Below are 24,891 nucleotides of genomic sequence, written 5' to 3' on the forward strand. Positions count from 1 at the left end.
CAACATAAAAAGGCAAATGATTGGGATGGGATTGGAATTTGTTCCCATCTTTTTTTAACAATATAGGAACCCTGCCATTACTGTTCATAACTGCAATAATGAACTCGTAAAAATACAGGAGGCAATAACGTGAACAGTTTAAGGATGAGGTGATGTCTGTGTAGAGCCCTCTACTGCATATTGAGAAACCCCTTCCAGATTAACAGTCACCTCACCACACTGTCATATAATATCTTAGACTTCAGTTCTTCAATCATAACAGTGACTCACAACTCAGGGCGACGCTGTCAGTATGTATGGAACTGTGCCTGTGTGTGTGTGTGACTGCGGTTCCTTTACATGTAATTGGCTCAGTAGTACCAAATAATTACGTGGCCTCGAGTGCAAATTAAATCTCGATTGTGTCGGGTAATCAGTTCATCCTTGAGTGTGATTGAGCTCTAAAGACAGAGTGGGTCTAAACGCCTCTGGTATGAGTGCTTCTCCAATTCTATTCATAGACTGCAGCTGTTGGACAACATGAAGTCATAATATACATGTGCATACAAACATACTGTACACATGGCTGGTTTACACCCAAAACACCCATTGTGGCTGTCAGGCAGAAACCTAGGGCTGTCATGATTGTGACATTTTACGTGACGATTAATTGTCACACAAATAATTGCGACTAACGATTTCATTGTGTTTTTGGAACACTGGAACATTAAAAAAATATATGAATAAAAATTACATTTCTGTTTGGCTTTTAGGCTTTGAAGTTGCTCAGGGCAGATATGACAAATAACCTATATACAAAGAAAGGACTGACATATTTATACTTTCAAAAAACATTATTTTTGAAAATGTTTGAAGATATATGAAAGATTTTCAACATGGAAACGCTGACAATTATGCAAAATAATTGCAATTATCTAAAATAATTGCAATTAGGCGATTATGTAATAATTGTGACAGGCCTACAGAAACCTTGGATCTCCATATTTCATTTATGTTTTTTCATGAATTAATTCCTATTTTATGCTATGTCGTATGACAGTGTCGCACAAACATGGTGAAAACAAAAAAAAATAATCTACAAGCTCACAATGCGTTTCGGAGCAATGCATTGTGATCTTTTAGATATTTCACCAATGAAAAGTATTAACAAGAGCTTGTAACTACATTGGATCCAAGAGCTTATCTTGTCGAATACCGTGGTACAATACAATATACAGTAAGTTGGGCTTTACATGCATGCCGAAGTGAACCGACATGCATTCTGTGTGTGCTCCGCCCCCCCCGCGCGCTCAGGTAAAGATAATTGGTAAGCATGTACATGAATCATAGCACTGTTGCTCTAGCAGCTGTTCTCATGTTTTTGTTACTTAGGCTTGTTTTGTCTTGACCCATAATGTTAAATGTAATTTAGATAGCATGTTATTTAGACAGATGCTAGGTTCTTGGTTTACCTGTGATCCTAGTTTACTGAGGCACTACACAGTCTCTGCATTTGATGTATGCTTTTAACTTGCTTATTGTAAGTCGCTCTGGATAAAGAGCGTTTAGTGCTGGACTTCCGGTAAGATGGCGGAGAGAGGTGCAGCTTAAGTAGTTAGCTCTCTACAGTTGGACATAACAATAACTCGACAAAAACAGAACCAAAGTGGAAAAGGAATGAAAAGTAATAGGTAGTTTAGGAGACACAGATGAAGCCGTAGAAACACTCGAAGACATACAGCATAAAAATAAAGTAACAAAATCAACGACGACGACGTACAGAGGAGAAGACTCGAATGGGAAAATGGACGGGGGCCTGGCCGAGGTACTACGTGAGGGAATCGCCAATATAAAGAAAGAATTAACGGGTAAAATAATGGACGAAAACCTCGCGGAAATACTGCGAACGGGACTCGCTAATATCACTAAAGAGCTACAATCTGACAAGCAGGAAAGACAACAGGAGCTCTCGTCGTTCAAAGAAGAAGTGAAAAGGGAAATGAAGGAGGAAATCATAAGTTTTCGCAGGGAGATAGATCACCAGATTCAACGACACGATGAAGAGATGGCAACGTTGATGGCTGGTGCACACGAGGCACAAATGCACATATCAGAAATGGAAGAGTGGAAAACGGGGGCAGATGATGTGGTGGTGACGGGGTTGGTGAACCGTGTGGAACAATTACAAACTGAGCTACTGGACATGCAGGTACAGGCAAAGCGCTGTAACATACGTGTATTCGGTCTATTGGAAGGTATAGAAGCGGCTTCAGTAGTGAAATATATGGAACAATTGTTTCAAACGGAGCTTGTTCTACCTAAAGGGACCCAACTCCACATACAGAGGGGATACCGCGCTCGCACTCAGAAAACCAACAACCCATCGGCCACCCCCCGATCCATTGTGATTAACTTTCTTCGATTTGAGACGAAAGAGATGGTGCTTAAAAAGGCCTGGGAAACAAAGATCCAAGTTGGTAACAAGCAACTGGGCTTCGACCACGACTACCCAAACGATGTTGTCCGTATACGGAAAGAATATCTCCCTGCTAAAAAAACTCTTAAAAGAAAAAGGAATACATTTCCAGACCCCCTTCACGAAGATGAGGATACATTGGCTTGACGGAGTGAGGATCTACAGAAATGCGACAGAGGTCACCCAAGCCATGAGGCGAACTGCCTATTCCCATATTGTTGAAGGGGGCGGGGCTGGCGGGGCTGGGAGAGACTGAAGCGCACTGAAGTCAAGGCACAGACTAGGCTACTGTGTTGTTGACGGACAACGGATGCACGCTTATGAGAAACAACAAAAATAAAACCTGGCAAAACAGTTGCGTGCATTAGCGCAAGATGAGGATAAAGGAAACATTCAGTCTAAATGTCCAGCTTGCTAATTCTCGCCTACTACTACTATCCTACTTTTATATTTGAAACTTTAAATTTCTCTAAATATTATAAACTTTCAGGACAGCCTAAGTACAAATATCATTTATGAAAAGGCTACTATAGGCTACAGTGAAGTCGGACTGAATAATGACTTCACTGATATTTGTACTTTAGCTGTCCTAAAAGTTTATAATATTTAGAGAAATTTAAAGTTTCAAATATAAAAGTAGTAGTAGGCGAGAATTAGCAAGCTGGACATTTAGACTGAATGTTTCCTTTATCCTCATCTTGCGCTAATGCACGCAACTGTTTTGCCAAGTTTTATTTTTGTTGTTTCTCATAAGCGTGCATCCGTTGTCCGTCAACAACACAGTAGTCTGTGCCTTGACTTCAGTGCGCTTCAGTCTCTCCCAGCCCCGCCAGCCCCGCCCCCTTGCTTCAACAATATGGGAATAGGCAGTTCGCAGCCATGAGAGAGAGAGAGGCTACATGGTGGGACAACCGAGCGTGGAACGAGACGCTGACTTGCCGAGGGAGGACGGGAGATACGTCGTGTCGACTGTGGACCCAACGGCGGAGGAGGATGGGCGCACAGGATCGAACCATGGAGCCGCGGAGCGAAGACGAACGGAGGGGGAAAGAGGAGTGATGAAGAGAGCCAAAGAAAAGTTGAGAGTGTACTTAAAAAAGAACTGAATACAATATGCTAAGAGATAAGAGGTAACATTGAGTTGGTCTGTGGATGGGAGGTGGAGGGGGGAAATGACAAGGGAAGGAAAATTTGTAGAGAAAAGAAGAAGACACTGATGTCATGCTAATAGACATGTTTAAAAATGAAAAAATGAAAAAGAACAAAAGAAACAACAAAATAAATAAAGAACCCTCCTACCGTTTTGATTCAACAGACATATTTTGGGAATACCACCAACTCAATGTGGGGACTAGAGTGAGAAGTTGGGCTATGTGTACAAAATAAATGTTTTTTTTTGTCCTGTTTGGGGGGGAAATGTACCAACAGAGAGGTTTTTATGTTAAGAGGAGGATGGCTAGGTGCTGGGGAAACCCAAGGATGGGATTAGAACTAGTTGCCTAGGGTGGGGCCCCCATTTAAGATGGGGTTTGCCCCCACACCCTGTTAGGAGGGTTTAGGGGTCACGGGGTCACGGAGGTTTTTACCCCGTGTTTGGAAGTCACATTTTTTGTCTTGTTTCTTTTATATGTGGAGATCCTTCGAACAAGAACAGTACAAGAGAACTGAAAAAATTTGAAGTCACATTATAATTCAGGTAAAGAGGGGTATTTTGAAAAGCAAATTAATGATAAAGAGGGGATGTAAAGTATAATTAGAGGAAGACTAGATAAAGAACCAGGCGATATACCTAGGCTACCCCAGAGAGTGAGGGAAAAAATAATAATTCAAGCCCTTGTGTGATATTACAGTCATGACTGAATTGAAATGTTATGCGTTTCCTTGTTGATCTTTTGTTTTTACTTATGACAAGGTCTATCTCCTTTTGTGTTTTTATTTTATTTTTATATGTTGTATGTGTGTGTGTGGAAAAGTCTAATAAAAATCTAAGTGACAAAAAAAAGAGAGCGTTTAGTGCTAAATACCTAAAAATCAGTCTATGTGTACGTACCAGTGTGGACAGAGAGGGGTGACAGTGGCCGGGACAGAGATGGTGAGGGCGACACCACGCCAAGACACTTCCTGTTGCTGCTCCGACAGCTAGGACACAAAACAGGAAGAGAGAGATCAACAATATGCCAGCCTCTTAATCACATACGACAACATGCCATATCACCTCATACAACTTTATGGTCAGTTTACTTTACACTGAAAGGCATTTTGCATCCTTCATCAGTTCTGCTCAAGAGATTTACACACAGATGACACATAAATTTCAACACTTTTTTTTTCTTTTTCCCCAATTTCCTCCCCAAAACAAATTTCTGTGTTGTCAATGCTGTTGTATCCTACTGACACGCCTGCCGAGTAGGAGCACTGTAGGAAGTAGGAGTACGTGCAACGACCGATATCATCCTTCCGCCCGGCGTCCCTCCCCCAAAGCCAAACACCGGCCAATTGTGTTCGCATAACAAAGCCAGATGCACCACGGTGGATTCCAACATATTCATTCAGGATTCAGTTTTATTCAGTTTTATTGTTACATCTCATATAGAAGTACACAAGAGTAAAACTCTTTGGTTTCGGTTCATCATCCCTGTAAAAGCAGTAATAACAACAATAACAATAATTGCATTATACTTTGCTGTACAATTGTGGCGTACAAAAATTGTGAAAATAACCGACCTAGAGAACGTAGATCTGCTACTTTCACTATTAGTTTATTTGTTTTAAATAATCCTTCATTAATCGTACTTGAGGGAAAACTTTGAAATAATCGTGAAATTGATTTGAAGTCATATCGCCCAGCCTTACTGCTGATTCAGGCCATACTCCAGAGCAGCATGACACTCTGAATGACTACTGGCTCCAAATGATCGGTTTGGCTCAGTCTAGGGATGCAACAGTTAACCAAACTAATCAATTGAATTGACTATAGAGAAAATTATCGATTTGCAAACCATTTTACCATAGGGGGACCGTGGGCAGAGGCTATGGCTAGTTGGGGGTCATCATTGGCATGGTAAAGTTTGGGAACCCCTGATATAGGATACTCTCCGGACAAGATCTCCACGGGACGGAAGGTGCGAATGGAAACCTACAATACCACCTGGAAGTGGAAGGCGATGTGATGAAAGGCTGAGCCTGTGTATCACTATCAATAGAGCCAGGTCTGGCTCTAGTGTAAGCACAATAATCCTCTATTCCTGAGAGGACAGGACACACTCAATAATGCATGCTTCAGCACTTTTAGTGTGACACCAGGGTTAATGGCACACATGGAACGGACCACACTTCACGTCAGTCAGAGCTTCTGTATTATTAAAAACCCTGCTACAGCAGCAAAGGAACCTAGAGTTCTGCTTGTGGTGAGTCAGACTACCAGGTAAAAAATACTGAGGCACTCCTGTCTTCAGGTGAAAAAAATATTTTGTAGATGAACAAGGCAACAGCTGACCGACGTGTTTCAACACTTGGGTCTTCAACAGGGTCTCCCTGCTACAGTAGGTACTAGGTACAGTACACTATCAGCAACACACACACACACACACACACACACAAGAACCTGCTCCATACACCACATCACACCAGTCCTCCCGTGACCTTCACATGGCTCCCAGTTTACTACACAACAGATACTGGCCCTCAACAACCTATAGCAGCGGTTCTCAAGGTGGGGTCCTTGAGTGGGTTCCAGCATATTGATTATCCATCCATTTAGGAGGATACTGCAGAAGCCAAATGAGCCCTTGCCCCGCTGCTGAAAGATGGACCGAAAAATAATAACCCAACGTCTCTGCTTGATGGACGGGCACTCAGGCAGCAAGTCACCTTCCCCCAACAACACATCCTGACATGTTGTCCACTGTTGGAAACTGCATGCAAATTTCTGTTTAGAGCTGCAGTGATTAATCGCTCATTGCTTAATAAAAGATGACTGGGCAACATTATTGTAGCCCATCTTATTCACGTTTATTTTTCTTGTATTACGGTGAAATAGCTATTTCTCAATAGACATAGGCCTATCGGCCCGTGTGGAGGGGGGGAGTTGTGCGAATTTTTGACCACCCAAAATGAAAATCCTGGCTACGCTAATGGGACAGTTCCCCCCAAGCCTAATGTGTACTGTAAAACAGTGCTTCTCAACCAGTGGGCAGTGAGGGCATTGCAAGTGGGCCCCCAAATAATTGGCAAAACATTAAGATAATAATGATACTATAACATTAATAAGAAGAAGTAATACCAAAAATTAAGAACGTAAAGAACGTGTATTAGGTCCATTGATCCAAGGTGGAACACAATCGATTGATTGGTCATTCAAGTTCTGAGAATGCACAAGGCCAAATAAAATATAATATGAATATGATGAGGCACCGCAAAACAAATGTTTTTTTATTGTTTTGGCATTTGAGTGTTGGGCTGTTGGACAACAAAGCTGTGTAATAATATTACACAGTTATTACATTACACATGTTATTTTAACAATAAGAATTGTTTTATTAAAAAAGTGCAAAAAGTGACACAGAGAGTGTCCTCAGACCATCAACACTGAGGACCAAAACGTCCATTGACTTTTTTAACCATGTCACTTTTTGCACTTTTGTAATCAAAAGAATCTATTGCATCCAAAGAGCCTCAACATTCATGTGTCAGTGTGTGAGCCTTCTCTCTCTGTTGTTTATGGACATTAATGTTGGTCTCTTGCACCTGTCTTTCTTTATCCTTAGTAAGCCTTGAGTTTAGAGTGCAAACTCTATTTTATTGATAACATTAAGCACATTATGTATTATGACATTTAAGTAGGCTACACCACAAAACCCATGACACAGCAAGATAAGATGACTAGAAAAGATGTTATTCTTTGCTATTTTACATGTCTAGCATGTTAAAATTGTTTGAATGTACTTATTATGGATTACATTATATGTCTCTATACTATATATCAATCAACAACAACACAAATCTGTTTTACACCCCCCAAAACATAACCGGTCAAAATAAATGGATGAATACATAATGCATACATATGCATTGATATTGAAGCTAATGAGCCGTCCCAATGCCACATGTTTATTAGCTTGAAGATGAATCATGAAGATATAATTATAGCCTGGAGGAGATGTGAAGATGTTGCAGATTGTTACAGCGTGATGATGATAGCATGAGATCACATCACATGAACACAGCGAGGAGGACTGGAGGAACCTTAAGGCAACCATGACGATGATAGAGCAGGGGTCTTCAACTGGGGGTCCGGGACCCTTAGGGGGTCCTCGAGTTACTACAGGGGGGCCGCCAAATCTTTGTGTGATACGAACTCTTGTATTTTTACATTAACCACTTGCACCCAATAGCATCTCTATTCTGAGGTGAACTTTAGCCAAAAATAGCAGATCTACAAGCTTGTAGTTCGGCTATTTTCCGCAAAGAGGTTTGGTGTAGAGGGGGAACGGAGCAAACTACAGAGTGAAAGGTCAAGTTTACTAATTATTAAGTGGTTAAATGTCTGAAAACACTGACATGAACCCAACATATACTGATGATAGTGACAATCTATTAAATCTATGAAAACGTTTAATCTACAACCCATGTTTTTACAGAATATGTAGGGTCCCTGCTTCATTTCTCTCTCACCTAGGGGGTCCTTGGGCTGAAAAACGTTGAAGACCCCTGTGTTAGTTGTTAGAGAATGCCAGTTTACATATTTGATTAACAACACTGTGAATGTGTGAAACACACATAGCAACCATCTGCAGGAAACAAAAAGGAGCGCCTTGAAACAAACACAACCTAAGACAAGGTTTCTAGGCTATGTGTTTGTAAACACGTGGCAGACAGTGAATGAATGGGGGGGGTATAGTCATTCATTTATGACAATGAAAAACATGACTTTAGCTATTTGTAAATGATAAATAATCCATGAAAAAAACATCCACCAAAGCCTGTAGGCTACTCGAACCTAACGGTTAGACCCATAGCGTCCCTGTTCTATGTAGCCTCGATCGTTCCCAGCCTTTTGTATGGGGTAACGTTCACCAAAAGATAGCCTCAAGCACACAGCGCGTCGTGAGCTTGTAGCAATGTTGGGGGAGAATCAAGAAGGTTTTATTTATCACTTTAATATATACGAGTTACAAGCAGCGAAATGTTGACTGGAGAAGAGCTTTAGTAGCCTACATTCACAAAGAATAACATAGGCCGTATAGTTGTCGATCACGGATTTGAACTAATAGTATTTCAATGATTTTTTAACTTGTTACCTTTTGGATCTCTTGAGCAACGCTCCTGTAACAAAACGACTCTTGTGTTGGTTCGGTTGTCCTGCGGACCACTGGTTTGGATCAGACATTCTGCTGGATTGGTGGTTGGTTGGTTCAGGTTGGTTCTACTGCCCTTCAGATCAGATTTATAATCACACAATCCACAGCCTGGTGAAACCCCCGAAACTCTACAAACATTAATGGATCCCCCATGGTTTCTCCTCACACAACTTAAGTCCTTTTGTGATGCCTGCAGCTGCAGCTGTGTGTGTCTGTGTGTGTGTGTGTGTGTGTGTGTGTGTGTGTGTGTGTGTGTGTGTGTGTTGTTGTGAATGTGTGTTCTCGCTCAAAATAATCCCATCTCGTTCAAAAAAGCATGATCCCGGGAGGACCACCACATCTATCTTCCGGTATGAACTGAAGACCCCGATAATCGCGATTAAAAAACTAATTGGTTGTGTGTAACAATGTAGCCCATTTAGCTGATTGTCTGTCTGTATGTGTGTGTGCGTCGGCAAGTGTAAACACAAGCACACTTTGTTTGAAACGCGGATGAATGGACGCTGGTCGTTGTGACGTTGTTGTTGGATCGCACCATACAGCTTACTGAGACGGGGGTGTTAGCTAGGCATACTGAAAAATGGTACATTCCACTTGCTGCGTGGTGGCAACGAGTCTAACAATAGAAAGTATAGTATAGAATATCTAAAATGCTACCTTTGTTTGGTGCTGGGTGCTTGGGTCCCATGCACCTCCAATATGAAATATAGCATACAACATATTATACAGTAGCCTAGTATTTATTGCGTTTATTGCTTCTAGTGTTGATGATGTCTTGTTTATTATTATATATTATTGTATGTCTTTAAATGTCTCATGAATTGAATACACAGGACCACAATGGAAACAAGTCCCTAGTAAAGGCCCTAGGGCTCTTTGTGCTATCCTTTTAGCAATCATGGTAAAATCCTACCACTGTACTATTTGCAAACGAATAAAGTAAGCAATCAATCAATATAAGTAAATGGAAGTGTGGAAAATGAAGGGGAGGGGCCGAAATAAGTTTATTTGTGTCTAACAGAACAGTAGCCTATTATAGGCCTACAGACAATTTACTATAGGAGTTGCATTTCTCTGGGTTATACTGAGGATAAATCTGGCAGCCAGGAGAAAAATATACAGGAAAATAGGCTATTCAGAATATAAAGGGAGAATAAATTAGTAGTAACAAACATATACAAAAGTACAATATGTGTAGAGAATGAACTTGAAATACAGCATTACAAGTTGTTTACATTAGCCTTGGATCAAGACGGTCATCGGTCTTGTCATATAATAATGTAAATGCCAGTCTTGTAAGGCTATTGTTTACATGTGCATCTGTCCAGAGTGACTCATGTGAATAAAGACTTGGAATTGGGAATTTAAGTAACATGTTTTGTGAGGTCAGTGACCTTGACCTTAATAGTTCCTGTCATGATGCTCTGAGTGGTAATTCCCGCGTGGGAAGGGACACTAAGGCCAAACATCTTAACCGCTGGCCTAAAGGGGACTCCCCCCTTGGCCCAGGGGAGATATAAAGGCTTTTTGTCATCACCAGGAAGAGGCAGTTTGTATTTCTATTTTCACAAAGAAGCAGTGTAGCATGCTGGTTCTCAACGTGAGGTCCGGGGACCACCAGGGGGTCCGAATGGACCTGTATGCGTGTGTAAATCTGAGAGTGTCCAAATGGAATCAAATGGTAACATTTGTACACTCTGAGAGTTAAATTAACACTGAGGACACAGCGCCTCGCTGCTTTACTGTCACATGATGTGATGTGATATGATGTGACTTATCACTCTTCACACACCCAGGCCAGTGCATTGTTGCTGTCGGACAGAAAACTTTAATTCTGACTATATGGCCTACAGGAGGCGCCAGCCCTGGATTGGAGCAACACTGTGCCTGTGGCCCCCGGGGGCAACAGTGTTGCTGTGCCCAGGACCTCTGCCCAGAACCAATGCACTTAAGAAAACAGTCATTTACAGAGCCATTGCATACTGGGATGTGCCCCCCCCCCCCCCCCCACATTTGACTCTAACTACAAATACATTTGGTTTAAAAAATAAGCAATCATTAGAAAGGAAATTTGATTAGATTAGGTTGTTATTATATAGTATTTTCGGACAGACAAACCTGTTTTGTATTCTTCTTATTTCACTTATAATGTCAATTTTGTTCTCTAAGTTTATGATTTTGTTCACTGACATTGATCATGGTGTACTGCATTGTATGATTTCTATTGTGATGTTTTTTGCCTGGACCCCAGGAAGACTATAGTCTCCACTACGGTGGATCCTTTATAAAAAATAAACAATAAACACATGGCCCCTGGTGTGACTATTGTCATGGCAGACCCCTGAACAGTGTTTGTTCCAAGTTTGGTGCAGTGGAGCAACAGTGAGCCTGTTGCCCCCAGGGCCCCTGATGAGGCTGTGTGGCCCCTGGTGTGGATATTCTGATGGTAGTGCCAAGTTTGGTGTGTATCGGAGCAATGGTGCACCTTGTAAGACACAGATCCACCGTTCACCATCCACCCATTAGGCAATTTTAATATAGGCTTGAACAATGAAATGTATTAACAAGGGCTTGTTACCGATGGTTGAGCTCATATAGGACTTGATAGTACAATCCCTTAGATTAATCAGCACTTAGTATTGAGTGGGGTAGGGGTAAACGCTTCACTGGGGTCTTCAGGTGGGCACCCTCCTTCATTGGTGTTTGCGTTGATAGGCCCACGACACCTCCACATGGGCTCAACGGCGACACCTTGCGTCCCAGCTGCGCCCCCCTCTGCTTTTCCCCCTCGATGGTCATTTTGCAGCCCAGTTGGGGTCCTTTCTCTTGATCCACATCCAGCTGCTGCTTCCTTCGGCAGCCTCTGACAGTGATTTGACGGCTTGTCGGAAGGCCTTTCCTCGCACTCTCTCATCCCCTTAAGAAGCTTGCCTTGGATGTGGACGTGGTGACAAATCCTCTACACCCGACCTCAACAGGAAGCGCCTGGCCACGCCAGCCTCGGCTGCTATGTCGGAGTAAATAATGACTAAATAATAACTGGATGCATTGGAACACAGGTTCTTTTTTTTTTTCGTTCGCTGAAAAGTAACAGTTTTGGACATACAAGGTTTCCGTCCGACAGTGACACTATGCTGGATGCTGCTGCCGGTGTTTGCTGTAACGCCTTCCTCCACATCACCCGGGCCCGTTGCCAAGCAACCCACATAGACTGAGAGAGACAAATAAGAAGTGATACGCTTTGCCTCTGGGAGCATGAAAACCTTAAAAAAAAGAAAAACACGTGGGAGATTTTGTTTTCCACGTGTTTCCGAATGCCAAGCGTTTTGCCCTTTGCACAGTTAAATACCGCCGCTGCTGGGTGGAAACCTTGTATCTCCATCTTTCTACTTTTTATGTTTGTTTTCGTTTTTTTTTTTTAAACGAATGCCCTACTTCGTCAAACTACAATGTCACACAAAATCTGATCTACAAGCTGACAACGCATCGCATTGCGATGTTTTTTCTATTTTTGAAAAAAATATATTTAAGTGGTTAAGTCTATCTGTGGGTTTTATACATTTTGAACCAATGAAAAGTATTAACAAGAGCTCGGGACTAAATAATAGCTACTTTGGATCCGTTGGAACACAGTTTATTTTTTACATTTCCTGAGAAATAACCGTTTTTGACATACAATGTTTCCACCCGACAGTGACGATATGAAACAGTGAATTGTAGTTTATGTGTATACGAAATGCAGTTCATCATGCCATTCCTGCATCCAGACAAGGCTAATCAATATTTATGTCTCTACAAAATGTCTGCAGAATCTAGAAACCACAGAAACACGGCATGTCTTAAAATATGGGCGTGGCCCGTGGATCAAAGTGTTTACACCAGTGGTTCTCAAAGTGAGGTCCGGGGACCCCCAGGGGTCCTTGAGGGGGTTCCAGAAAAGACCCAATATGGAAATGAAATGACTCACGATGAACAGCCAAAGCTCCGTGTGGGATGGAAAGGGTTGGATCACAGAATCGAGCTGTGAAGAGGGCACTCCTATGCACCAATGGTTCTCAAAGTGAGTCCCAGGACGACCCAGGGGTCCTTGAGGGGGATCTAGGGGTCCCCAGCTAAATGTGCTAATATACCTATCAGTTTAACCACTTTAACCCTATTTTATACTTTGCCTAGATCTGCTATTTTTGATAAAAGTACAACAATCGTGAAAAAAATTAAAACGTTTGAAAGATTTAGATAAAAAGAAACTAATCTTTCCTTCTGGGGGTCCCTGGAACATATTATTTTCACATGGGGGTCCGTAGCCAAATACAGTTTGGGGGTCCTTGACATGAAAATGTTTTCGAACCACTGACTTACACACTGCCAGCGGATGGCTGATTCTGTAGTGTGCTGTATTGCTGTAGATGCTGTAGTGTAGTGTACAAATGGAATTTGGTTCCATTTATACACTCTCACCGTTACATTTACACAGAGGATTTTACAGTGTAGATTGGGGTCCTGGATATAAAAATGGTATGAAATGGGGGTCCGTGGTCTAATAATGCAAATCAAACTGGGGTCCTTGAAATGAAAAAGGTTGAGAATCACCTCCTTAATACATTCCAAATATTGTCTATAAGGGAAAGGAACGAAGGAACTATTCTTCTTTGTGGAATAAACTTTCAAGATAAGCTTTTGGCATCATTGTCTTGACATCTCTTTGTAATGACGAGGCCCACGGCACACCAGTGCCAACATCTCAGGTAGAGAACGCCTTCATTGCTTAAATATCACATGAGCCAAGTCATTCATCTTCATTGTTTCTGAAATGTGAGTAATGTGATGTTTGCCTCCACAGCGGCTGAAATCAATAACTCATCTAAATCCTTTCAACTTCAACTGCTGTTCAGACAACTTGAAGTTTGGTTCTGTGATTGCGATGACAAAACAGTTTTAGGATCTTTAAGGACGACCAGGTCTCCATATATGGATATATATGGGTGTATTGGTCGGATCAGAGGTTCTGGACAACCAACTCTGACCGACTTCACCCTGGGTACCACACTCCCTTAAAGGAGTAGTTCACCCAAAAAATGACTTATTTTCCATCAAGAAGCCACGAAGCCTTGAATTCATGGTCATTTATTAGTTTTTGTCCCATTCCTAAGCCAATAATTTGATGACCGGCGGAGACTCAATGGAGACTCTTTGAGTCTCCTACCGGAGACAACGCCGGCCATCAAATTATTGGCTTAGGAAGACAAAAACAAATCCATGAATTCGAGGCTTCATGCGGTGTAAAATTGATAGAAAATAAGTTATTTAAGTCCTTCACGCTTGAAGTCGATTGGTTAGACAGTTTTCGAGATATGCAAAGTAGGGCTTTCACCAACTAGTCGACTAGTCAACTAGTCGACTAGTATAACCACTAGTCGACCTTGTTGGTACTAGTCGAATAGTTGAAAAAAAAAAAAGGGGGGGGGGGGGGGTTAATTTGTTTTAATGCCATAGCAATGGCCCATCTTACTATTATTATTATCCTCCTGACTTTATTTTTTATCAAAAGCGGGTCAAAAGTATCCATCCATCTTCAACCGCTTATCCGGAGTCGGGTCGCGGGGGCAACAGTTCCAGCAGAGAGCTCCAGACCTTCCTCTCCTGAGCAACATTAGCAACTTCCTCCTGGGGGATCCCGAGGCGTTCCCAGGCCAGTGTGGAGATGTAATCCGCCCATCTGGTCCTTGGTTTGCCCCGGGGTCTCCTCCCAGTGGGACGTGCAGCGAGGACCTCCCTAGGGAGACGCTCGGGAGGCATCCGTACTAGATGCCCGAACCACCTAAGCTGGCTCCTTTCCAAGCGAAGGAGCAGCGACTCTACTCCGAGTCTCTCCCGGGTGACCGAACTTCTCACCCTATCTCTAAGGGAGATGCCAGCCACCCGTCTGAGAAAACTCATTTCGGCCGCTTGTACCCGCGACCTTATTCTTTCGGTCATGACCCACACTTCATGACCATAGGTGAGAGTAGGAACGAAGATTGCTCGGAAGACCGAGAGCTTTGCCTTCTGGCTCAGCTCTCTTTTCGTTCGTCACCACAGTGCGGTACAGCGACTGCAATACCGCTCCTGCTGCTCCGATTCTCCGGCTGATCTCCTGCTCCGTCCTCCCCTCACTCGTGAACAAGACCCCGAGATACTTAAACTCCTTCACCTGGGGCAAAGCCTCATTCCCTACCCGGACTGCACAATCCACCGGTTTCCTGCTGAGAACCATGGCCTCAGATTTGGAGATGCTGATTTTCATCCCAGCCGACGCACACTCGACTGCGAACCGATCCAGTGAGAGCTGAAGGTCAAAAGTATGCCCAATAAAAGCCTATTATTGGGCAATGGGGATCCTTGGAGATGCTGCTGTGGTGCTGTGCTGCTGTGCCAGAAGCGCTTCCCTTAAAACGCCATAAAAATAAGGGCAGGAGGATAATAATAATAGTAATATAGTAGTAGGATGGAATTAAAACAATGCCCCCCCTAAAAAAAATAAAAAAAAGGTTTTTATTTTTTATTTATTTATTTTTTTAATGTAAATTTCGACTAGTCGACTAGTCGACTACCACTGGGTCAAATGAGTCGACTAGTAAAAATCATTAGTTGTGAATGCCCTAATGCAAAGGACACTGTCCCCACCGCCATCATTGCTGTGATTGGCTAAAATGCTCAGAGACCCTGTTTCACTATAGGAAATACGTCACGATATTGTAGCAAAAAGCTATTTCATCTGGTCTTTATTTACATTTTGAATAACAGTGAACTGATGACCAGCCTACACCTTAAAACAGTGATTCTCAACATGGGGTTGAGAGGGGGACGCACAAGTTTACTCTACTTCAGCCCTACTCTTCCGGTGGTGCTCCTTTGTTTTCATTCCTAATAACAACAACTCTACACGTTGTAATGGGAGTTGCCGACAGATTCAGCTGCGGAGCTCTGAATCTGTCTTGAGAGATTAGGGCAGGGGTGAATGCGGGTGTCTCTTACCTCCAGGGGTGCAGGGTTTGTAAGGGGCTGCAGGGACTGCAGGAGCTGCATGGGCTCAGCAGGGTGGGACTCTGGCAGGTGGGGGACAGACTGTAAGGGAAGACATGTACAGAGAGATCAGTGTGCTGAGTCAGCATAAACAAACGCAAGTCATCTGACCGCCAGTCAGCAACAGCCACGCCGCAGCTCTACTCCTCCTTTCCACTGGCTGACATTCAGATTGAACTTGATGTGATTAAACGTTATTTATGTTTAAAATAAAAACACATGGCATACATGCTTGATGCTTTTCACAGAAAGAAGAGTCAAGGATATAAATTTCACTCTCTTATTATAGGTTATGAACCATGTTTATCTGCATCATCTGTGACAGACACCTGTGTTGACAGTGACAGCCGCGACAGGACTGGTTTTATAAGAGGAGACTCTGTGTACCGGCCCGGTATATAACACTTCAGTGGATTCTGAGCCAAGTGGAGGTAAGGTCAGGAATAGTTACACGAAGTACTCACATGTTTTACTTAAGTAAAAGTATCAATACTGCAATGTAGAACAGAGTACAGATGTACTCTGTTACAAGTAAAAGTCGTGTACTGAAAACGTACTTGAGTAAAAGTACAAAAGTATTAGCATCAAAATATACTTAAAGTACCAAAAAGTGTAAAAGTACTCATTGTGCAGAATGTCCCCATTTCACAAGTTCAAAATGTATACAAATCTTTAGAAAATAGCAGATCTATGCGTCGCGATGTGACGCATTGTGAGCTTGTAGATCGGCTATTCGGCTTACTCTGCCTTTAATTGAAAAGGTTACACAGTATATTGAACTCCCAGAGATTTGCTCCAGTGTGCATTATCATAACATCACAAATACGCCTGCTCAGCCACTCCTGTTGCATATAACAAGATGCTGACCGGGCGCTTATGATATTTCCTATTGATTTCCCGACATACCAGGGGCAATTCTAGACCTTTAGGGGGGCTCAGCCCCTAAGGCACTGCATAACATTTTATATACAACATTACTTATTACAACATACAATAATACAGTGATTCTCAAAGTGAGGCCAATTAAGTTAATATAGCAGCTAAATCATTTAACCTCGTCAACCCACTGTACATAAGCTATTTGAATATAGGCAATCTGCAAGTTTGCGTCATGAGCTTGCAGATTGGCTATTTTGGCTATTTTTTTTAAATGTTTGAATATCTTTAAAACATTTCTAACACACAGAACTTGTCCCTGATGGGGGTCCGTGGCCAAATGTGAGGGTCCTTGACATGAAAAAGTTTGAAATGACAACTGCTGCACAAATAGAACAGAGATAATAATTCTCCAACAGTGTTTCTATTGTCTCTGTGTGCTGCAGTCAGAGGATTCTTACTGCAGACACACAGTCAGCGGCTGTAGCGAAGCACTAATGAAGCTGTTGTCATAGTAATACAGTACAGCCAGGGGAGATGCAGCCCCTGCATGCAGGACTGTGATGATCCCGTCACGTGTAGCTAACTCACAGCCTGGTCGCCAGAGAAAACCTCGTCACTGTACACTGCACAGAAGTGTGTACAGTGACAACATTTTGAATCCCCAAAACGTTGCATGTGAACGGGACCATAGATGCGGACCATGTTGAGTCAATCCTCTAATTCAGGGATGGGCAACTTTGATGATGGAGAGGGCCACTATATTTCCACACTCACTCCAGAGGGCCACATTGCATATACCGGTACTGTCTGTAAATAAAATTGTAATACTAGTCATTAAGCTACTAATATAGACTGAAGTAATTAAAGTGGGTCATGTTTGCATGTTTGGAATTGTAACAGCTGAAATCAATAATATATCAGTATTCCGATATTAACCTGTGGGCCGCATTAAGTGAAGGTGGGGGCCGCATGTGGCCCCCGGGCCGACAGTTGCCCATGTATGCTCTAATTTTAAGTAGCCTACTGTACTACCGAACTAACCCTGATCCTAACCTCTCAAAAAACTATACCTAAACCTGCCTAAACCCTTTTCAAAATGTACATTCTCTCTTTACTGTTTTTATCACAGTATAACTGGCGTCCCCCAGGGCTCTATACCAGGCCCCCTACTATTTTCGCTGTACGCTAAATATCTTCGCCGAAAATAACCGAGTTACAAGCTCACAACCCGTCACTACGCAAGGCGCTGTGAGCTTGTAAGATCAGCTATTTTCCCCGAATGTTCACCCCAGAACAGGGATGCTAGGCTAGGGTTCATGTGGAACCCTGGCAACCCAATTTTGGACATGTCATAATAGACGGGAAAATAGAAAGAATTTGTTTTTAAACATTTTGAAAGTCTTTTGAAAATAGCCTATACACTGTATCTACAAGAAACGCGTAGTGAGTGATTACACACTCTGGCACAGAACAGTAACCTACTGTAGATAATAACCCTTTTATTATTATGGCATACAGTACAACAGCAACTGCAGAGCAGTTTCAACAACACATCTTTCTTCCTCAAGGTGTGATATGTAATCATTATGAATAACGGCTTATTATCAATTTTCCTGTTCTGTGTGATTGTGTGTGAAGACTTATTGACTCTCTCTCACTTCAACAAGCCTGGGTTCATTACCTGATATCTCCTTTCTCTCTTCTGAATTTAACTGGCTGTACGTTCAATGTTTTGCTGTAATATTAAACTTTAATCTCTCTCTCTCTCTCTCTCTCTCTCTCTCTCTCTCTCTCTCTCTCTCTCTCTCTCTCTCTCTCTCTCTCTCTCTCTCTCTCTCTCTCTCTCTCTCTCTCTCTCTCTCTCTCTCTCTCTCTCTCTCTCTCTCTCTCTCTCTCTCTCTCTCTCTCTCTCTCTCTCTCTCTCTCTCTCTCTCTCTCTCTCTCTCAAAACATTAGAGAGGACATCCATGTGATAAGAATGTCACAGGTTTGATCCCACCACCAGCAATCAATATCTTTCTCTCTCCAAGACACCTGCTTCAGGCAGACACTGAATCCCACACCCGCCTCGTGGGATTAAAAGAGCACAAGCTGAAAGACTCCATATGAAAATGAAATGACTCACCACCATGATCAGCCAAAGCTCCGTGTGGGATGGAGAGGATTGGATCACAGCACTGGGCTGTGAAGAGGGATCTCCTACACAATCAAATCTGAGTGCATATACATTTAACTCAAGAGTCTATACATGGGACAAATGCAATGTGGACCACATAGCATTTGAAAAGAGACACATTGCATTTGAAGACATGGAGTCAGAGAGTCTACAAATGCATTTGTAGACTCTCCCGAGTTAAATGTACACTCAGAATTTACAGCGCACACCACCCCCAAGGCTACATTCACTCTGAGAGGAGAGTGGGTGGATTCTGAACTGTAAACCCCTTAATTCAGATGCTATAGGAAGGGTGGAACAACAACAACAACAACAAGATAAACAAATCATTCTCGAAGCTGTGCAGTAGACCTGACTGTAGTGGACGTGTAGGAGGATGTACATTTTTATTTCGAAATCTGATTAGAGGATGAACCCCCTTGAGATGCATCATCTCGTTTCAAGGGGTCCTCATGCACAGCAGCACATGAACAATAATGACAATAAAACACAGTACAATACAGAACAATCAACAAGGACATGGTGGGCTCTCCCAATATCCCAGACTACCATGTTACACCTGTCATCTATAACGGCGTTAAATAGAATAAAAACTAATAAAAGTAAACAAACATAATCTCTACATACTCAACTTATAAATAACATATAGTCAAAAACAAGAACATGATGCGTTTTGTGCAGAGATTCTGGAGTGAGAATTGAGAGTGGTTAGACAAAGAGCAAGGCACACAGGGTGTACGATTATAGAGAATATACTGTTATAAAAGGAAAGGACCGTCTGAGTCTATATTAACCATTATAGGCCCCCTCCTTTTTCCCTGTATACCAAATCTCTTCTCTGAAAAGTTTAAATAACCTACTTGTTTGCCTATTTTCACCAAATGTTATTTTCACCCTTTATGACATGGCCAGAGTAGGGATGCTATCATTCATGATTGGATGGAGTGATATTATTTGCAGAATTTGTCCTGGCTAATATAGAGGTAATGTAATGACACATTCAAATGCATTGTAAATCAGCTTAAGAAATGTATCAACTCAGCTCTGTAATCTTTCCGCCCGAATTCATACTACTGAGAATGTGTTTAATGCATAGGCTGAATTTGACCATTTCTGTAGCAATTTACAAATGTAAAAAAGGCGATATTTCAATCTTCAGTAAATTTGTTTTCATACACAGTATGTTCAGTTATCACGCAGCATAAAAGCCATAGGTCATTGCCACCTGTAACTCCATTTAGCCACAAAGAACACAGTCCAACATTCTGTCACCTCACACTGAATCAAAGACACCTCATTACAGTAGGCCTACAGTAAAATAAATCCTGCAAAAAGTGTAATTTATCCATTTATAAGAGTTGGAACTTAATAGACCATAGTCCATTTGGTTCCATACACTCTCAGAGTTAAATTAACATTGAGGGATTAGCCTACTATTAAGCATCAGGCAAAATGTTCAATGTCAGCTCAGAGACAGAGAAGAACTTGATGACGCAGATTGTGTCTATCGTCAGGATCTATATAGTGCATCAGATTCTCATTGTCAAATAATAAATCTGCTTTATATTGTTGAAATCAACTGTATTTTAAGAACTCACGGACATCATGGTAGCCTATACTGTTATAACTTATCCACTCCCAGCATCGGTATTGTGGGGAAAGCTTTCGCTGAAAATAGCCGATCGACAAGCTCACAACACCAGGAAGCAATAAAGCTTTCCCCACAATAACAAAAACATAAAAGACACTAGTATTGAGCCCTAAGGGACTCCGGTTACCCATATTATGGGGTTTAAGTGGGTATCTAACTTATCTGCCCTAGCCTATACGCGCCAGGGGGCGTAAGACCCAATGTACTGACAGTCAGTCATAGTTCACACAGTTACACATTCATACAGAATAATAATCAAAGCAAAACTTACTCCAGAGTGAGAGAGGGGATTTTCAGTTTATCTCGCCTCGACTTCATTCTGTCGCCACTTTGGACTCTGTGTGTAAAAGAAGTGCCACTAGAAGACCTCCGTCACCTCAATGTCCCCGCAGCGGCAGCGCGCACTGCTGGCATCGCCTGTCATCGTGATTCGTGCGACTCAGTGGCAACTATAAATAACTTCCCAACGCGAGGTATCGCTTACCATCATCGGCTTCTTCAGCAGCTATAGTTCCTATTAGCAAAAAGAAATGAAGGAGAAAGAAGCAGACAAAATAACACCGTGGTGGCGAAAGTGGAGATATGCCGTTTAAAAGTGCACGGCGAACGAGTCGACGCGCGTTCTCGTCGTCCGTCCGACCCTCCCCAGAGCGCACGACTGACTGACTGACTGAGATGATCTGATGATGATGGTGCTGGTGGTGGTGGACTGGTGGTCACCTCCAACTCCCACGTGACTGCTGGCTCCGGTGTGTGTGTGTGTGTGTGTGTGTGTGTGTGTGTGTGTGTGTGTGTGTGTGTGTGTGTGTGTGTGTGTGTGTGTGTGTGTGTGTGTGTGTGTGTGCGTGCGTGTGCGTGTGCGTGTGCATGTGTGTGCGTGCGTGCGTGCATGTGTGTGTTGGGGCCGGGTCGCTTGCCGAAAAGAACTGAATGTATACTAACTGTAGTGTAGCTCTACGCATCACATTAACATTGATAATATCATATAGCCTATTCATTGATCCGTGATCGTTGTTTAATTTGTGCGTCATTCCATCTGGGGTTTCAAGACACGCACATAAAAGACGAACTTGAACTCGACAATTAGTAGCCTAATATAGATTATCGGAGACGTTATCGACCAATAGGCCTATATGCGTGTTGGCAACTACAACATACAATAGAATGGAATTAGATAAAATAAGAAATAATTCATACACTGCAAACAATGAATTGATGAGTGCAAGTGTTGTGTGTGTGTGCATGTGTGCGTGTGTGTGCCTGCATGCATGCATGCGTGGGTGCGTGCGTGCGTGCGTGCGTGTGTGTGTGTGTGTGCGTGTGTGTGTGTGTGTGTGTGTGTGTGTGTGTGTGTGTTATGACGCTCATGTGTCATGATATCTCCAACAGCAACAATGACACTAAGCTCCTTCCTTGTTGCTATGGAGCTCATGTAGTAGCCTCCCTAATTGGTTCTCAACCTGTAGGTCTGGACCCCCAGGGGGATCCCCACATGATTTTGGGGGGTTCCCCAGATGACAGTGAAGTGACAATTTAAGGACCTTTCAGACCTTTTTAATACCTCAAAAGAAAAAAAAGAAAGAAAGAAACGGAAAAAGACAATTACTGCATCAAAAGTACTATAGGGTAGCCTACTATATAAAATGGTCAAACATTGGCCAAATTGTCAAATAATAGGCTATAATAAAGAGGCAATAATTGTGAAAATAGCCTATATACAAGCTCACTTTTCACAATATTTATCTGTGGAACGAGTCAAACTAAATGTAATGCATCAACTCCTACAATTCCAAGTGCTTGTCAGGGTGCGGGGGGGGGGGTCCCCAGTTCAAATATGATTATTTTGGGGGTCACGGCCTGTAAAGGTTGAGAACCACTGGCCTAATAGAGATTGACTTGACCTTCTGATCAGCGGTAGGCTGCACGCTAAAAAGTAGGCTAATCTAATTTATTTAAAAAGACCAATTTCATTGTCAGAAAATTATTAATGAAAGTCCAATCAACATTATGTAAAAGTCTAATAATGTTAGACACACCATATACTGTACGTGACCTTCCTGTAGTCTAAGCTATATATCAAAAACAAATCCTCTGTTGAAACTTGAAGTGTTGACATTTTCGGCATATTAACCGATTCACAGGATTTGTATTGTTACAGTATCCAATTGTAAGAGACAAAATTAAAAAAACAACAACAAAATTACTATAGTAATACTGTAATAGTACATTTACAGTAACAATAGTAATATTTACAGCAACAGTTGCACTTTGGTGCCTTATTGGTGTGTCCCACCTCTAAATATAATACAATAAATAAATAGCCTATGTAGGCCTAGGTGTGTGTGTGTGTGTGTGTGTGTGTGTGTGTGTGTGTGTGTGTGTGTGTGTGTGTGTGTGTGTGTGTGTGTGTGTGTGTGTGTGTGTGTGTGTGTGTGTGTGTGTGAGTCAGGCAGGCCTGGTTGCCTGGTATAAAAAGCGGTCCCAGAGCCTGCTGGTCCTTGAGGTTTCTCTCTCTTTATGGTAGCATGTGAAACAGTCCATATAAGGACTATAGGCAATGGTGCTCCAACTTTCACACTTTAAAGGAGTATAGTTCAACCCCAAAAATGACTTATTTTCTGTCAATTACACACCCCATGAAGCCTTGAATTCATGGTTATTTTTTGTTTTTGTCACATTCCTGAGCCAATAATTTGATGACCGGGCCATCGGTCAATAGGAGACTCTTTGAGTCATCAAATTATTGCCTTAGGAATGTGACAAAAACAAAAACATCTCCATGAATGGCTTCACAAGGTGTGATAGAAATTAAGTCATTTTTGGGTATACTACTCCTTTAAGGACCTCCAGTTTGATATGCATTAGTCCACGGAACCCCATTTGATAAAAAAATCCTCAATTTAATCCTCAATCTTACAACAAGCAACACCCCCTGCTGACAGGTGCTGCCCCTGTGCCCCAGCCGGTAGGAGTACGTGCAGTGACAAATATTACCCTCCCCAGCCGGGTTATGCTCATATTATGTTACGACTCAAAGTGTGACTATTACACAGAAAGAGACCTGTGTTAAATATAGTGAAGTTATGGAGGAGGTTCCTATTTGCTTTTTTGGTTGCTTTCATAGATTCCACTTTGAACAGCCATTGGAGAGCGGTTCTTCCGTTACCATGGAAATATGAGCTACATGCCTCCCAGCTCAGCTGGGGTGAGTAAACAAGAACAAGTCAAGTCTCCCTCCCAAGCAAATGGCTGCTGAGGTCAAATTCAAAGTAAAATACATACCAATGCACTGGTTCATACGGCACATACGGTCTGCTAAAACATAGCCTAATCCCAAACATGGTGCCCAAACAAGTGCCTTTAAAATACACATCATCAAAGTGGCCTTTCACTCAAAATGGTTTATTTAGTCTGCACATTTTTATTGGGCAAAGTTCCACTGTATTAAACTATAAACGTATATTGGAGAAACAATATACAATCAACACGTGTGTGATAGTTAGGAGGGATCATAGATTATATATATCTATGGATGGGATATGCGAACAAAGTCAAATCCCTCCAGTCACTAATGGTTTACATCCACAAGATGGTGCTATAGAGAGAGATTAATTAAAAACCAAACATGAAACTGCATCCAAGGGAATAGAGACAGCCTGAGTTATTCTATTCCACTAGATTTTCAGGCCACTATATGCAGCCTTCAAATCCAGTCCTAAATTGCGCTTATCAGAGCATTGGTCACGAGTTATGGCCATTTGACGTGTTAAACACTGCTTTAGCGCCCCATATGTGTGCAATTTAGATTGTTTTGGAGTGGCTATTTACATGGCAGACCCCTGAACAATGTTTCTGCCAAGTTTGGTGCAGATTGATGCAACAGTGTGCCTGTGTCACACGTGGCCCCTGGGGGTCACACGTGGCCCCCGGGGGTCACACGTGGCCCATGGGGTCACACATGACCCCTGATGTGACTTTTGTCATGGTAGCCCCCTGAGCAGTGTTTTTGTCAAGTTTGGTGCGGATTGAAACAACAGTGTGCCTGTGGCCCCTGGGGGCCCCTAATTTGGCCCCTGGGAGCCACACATGGGCCGTGGTGTGACTATTCTCATGACTGCAGGAATGCCATTGGCCGATGGTGGACGTCGTAACATCCGTTGCTCCAATCTGCACCAAACCTGATTCAAATACTGTTCAGGGGTCTGCCATCAGAATAGCCACACCAGAGGCCATGTGTGGCCCCCAGGGTCCATAGGTGCACCGTAGCTCCAATCTGCACCAAATTAGGTACAAACGTACGTACGTACGT

At 42.4% G+C, this 24,891-nt stretch overlaps 1 protein-coding gene across 2 annotated transcripts in view; it reads right to left on the minus strand.

Annotated features, from left to right (window-relative positions):
- The window catches only part of mast3b (microtubule associated serine/threonine kinase 3b), a 54,614-nt gene extending 33,584 nt beyond the window's left edge, over positions 1–21,030 (minus strand). Inside the window, exons 1-3 of one of the 2 annotated variants that reach the window (XM_080431353.1) lie at positions 20,854–21,030; positions 15,829–15,918; positions 4,506–4,594 (exon numbers count right to left, since the gene is read on the minus strand). In XM_080431353.1, coding sequence (XP_080287479.1) covers positions 4,506–4,594; positions 15,829–15,918; positions 20,854–20,900 — 226 coding nt within the window. In that variant the 5' untranslated portion in view covers positions 20,901–21,030. Of the gene's footprint in view, positions 1–4,505; positions 4,595–8,754; positions 9,225–15,828; positions 15,919–20,853 lie in introns of those variants that run through there. The other variant, XM_080431354.1, reaches the window with a different exon arrangement.
- Between the last annotated feature and the right edge of the window lie 3,861 nt (positions 21,031–24,891).

Source organism: Gymnoscopelus braueri (assembly GCF_963280865.1).
Source record: "Gymnoscopelus braueri genome assembly, chromosome: 6".
Lineage (NCBI taxonomy): Eukaryota > Metazoa > Chordata > Actinopteri > Myctophiformes > Myctophidae > Gymnoscopelus > Gymnoscopelus braueri.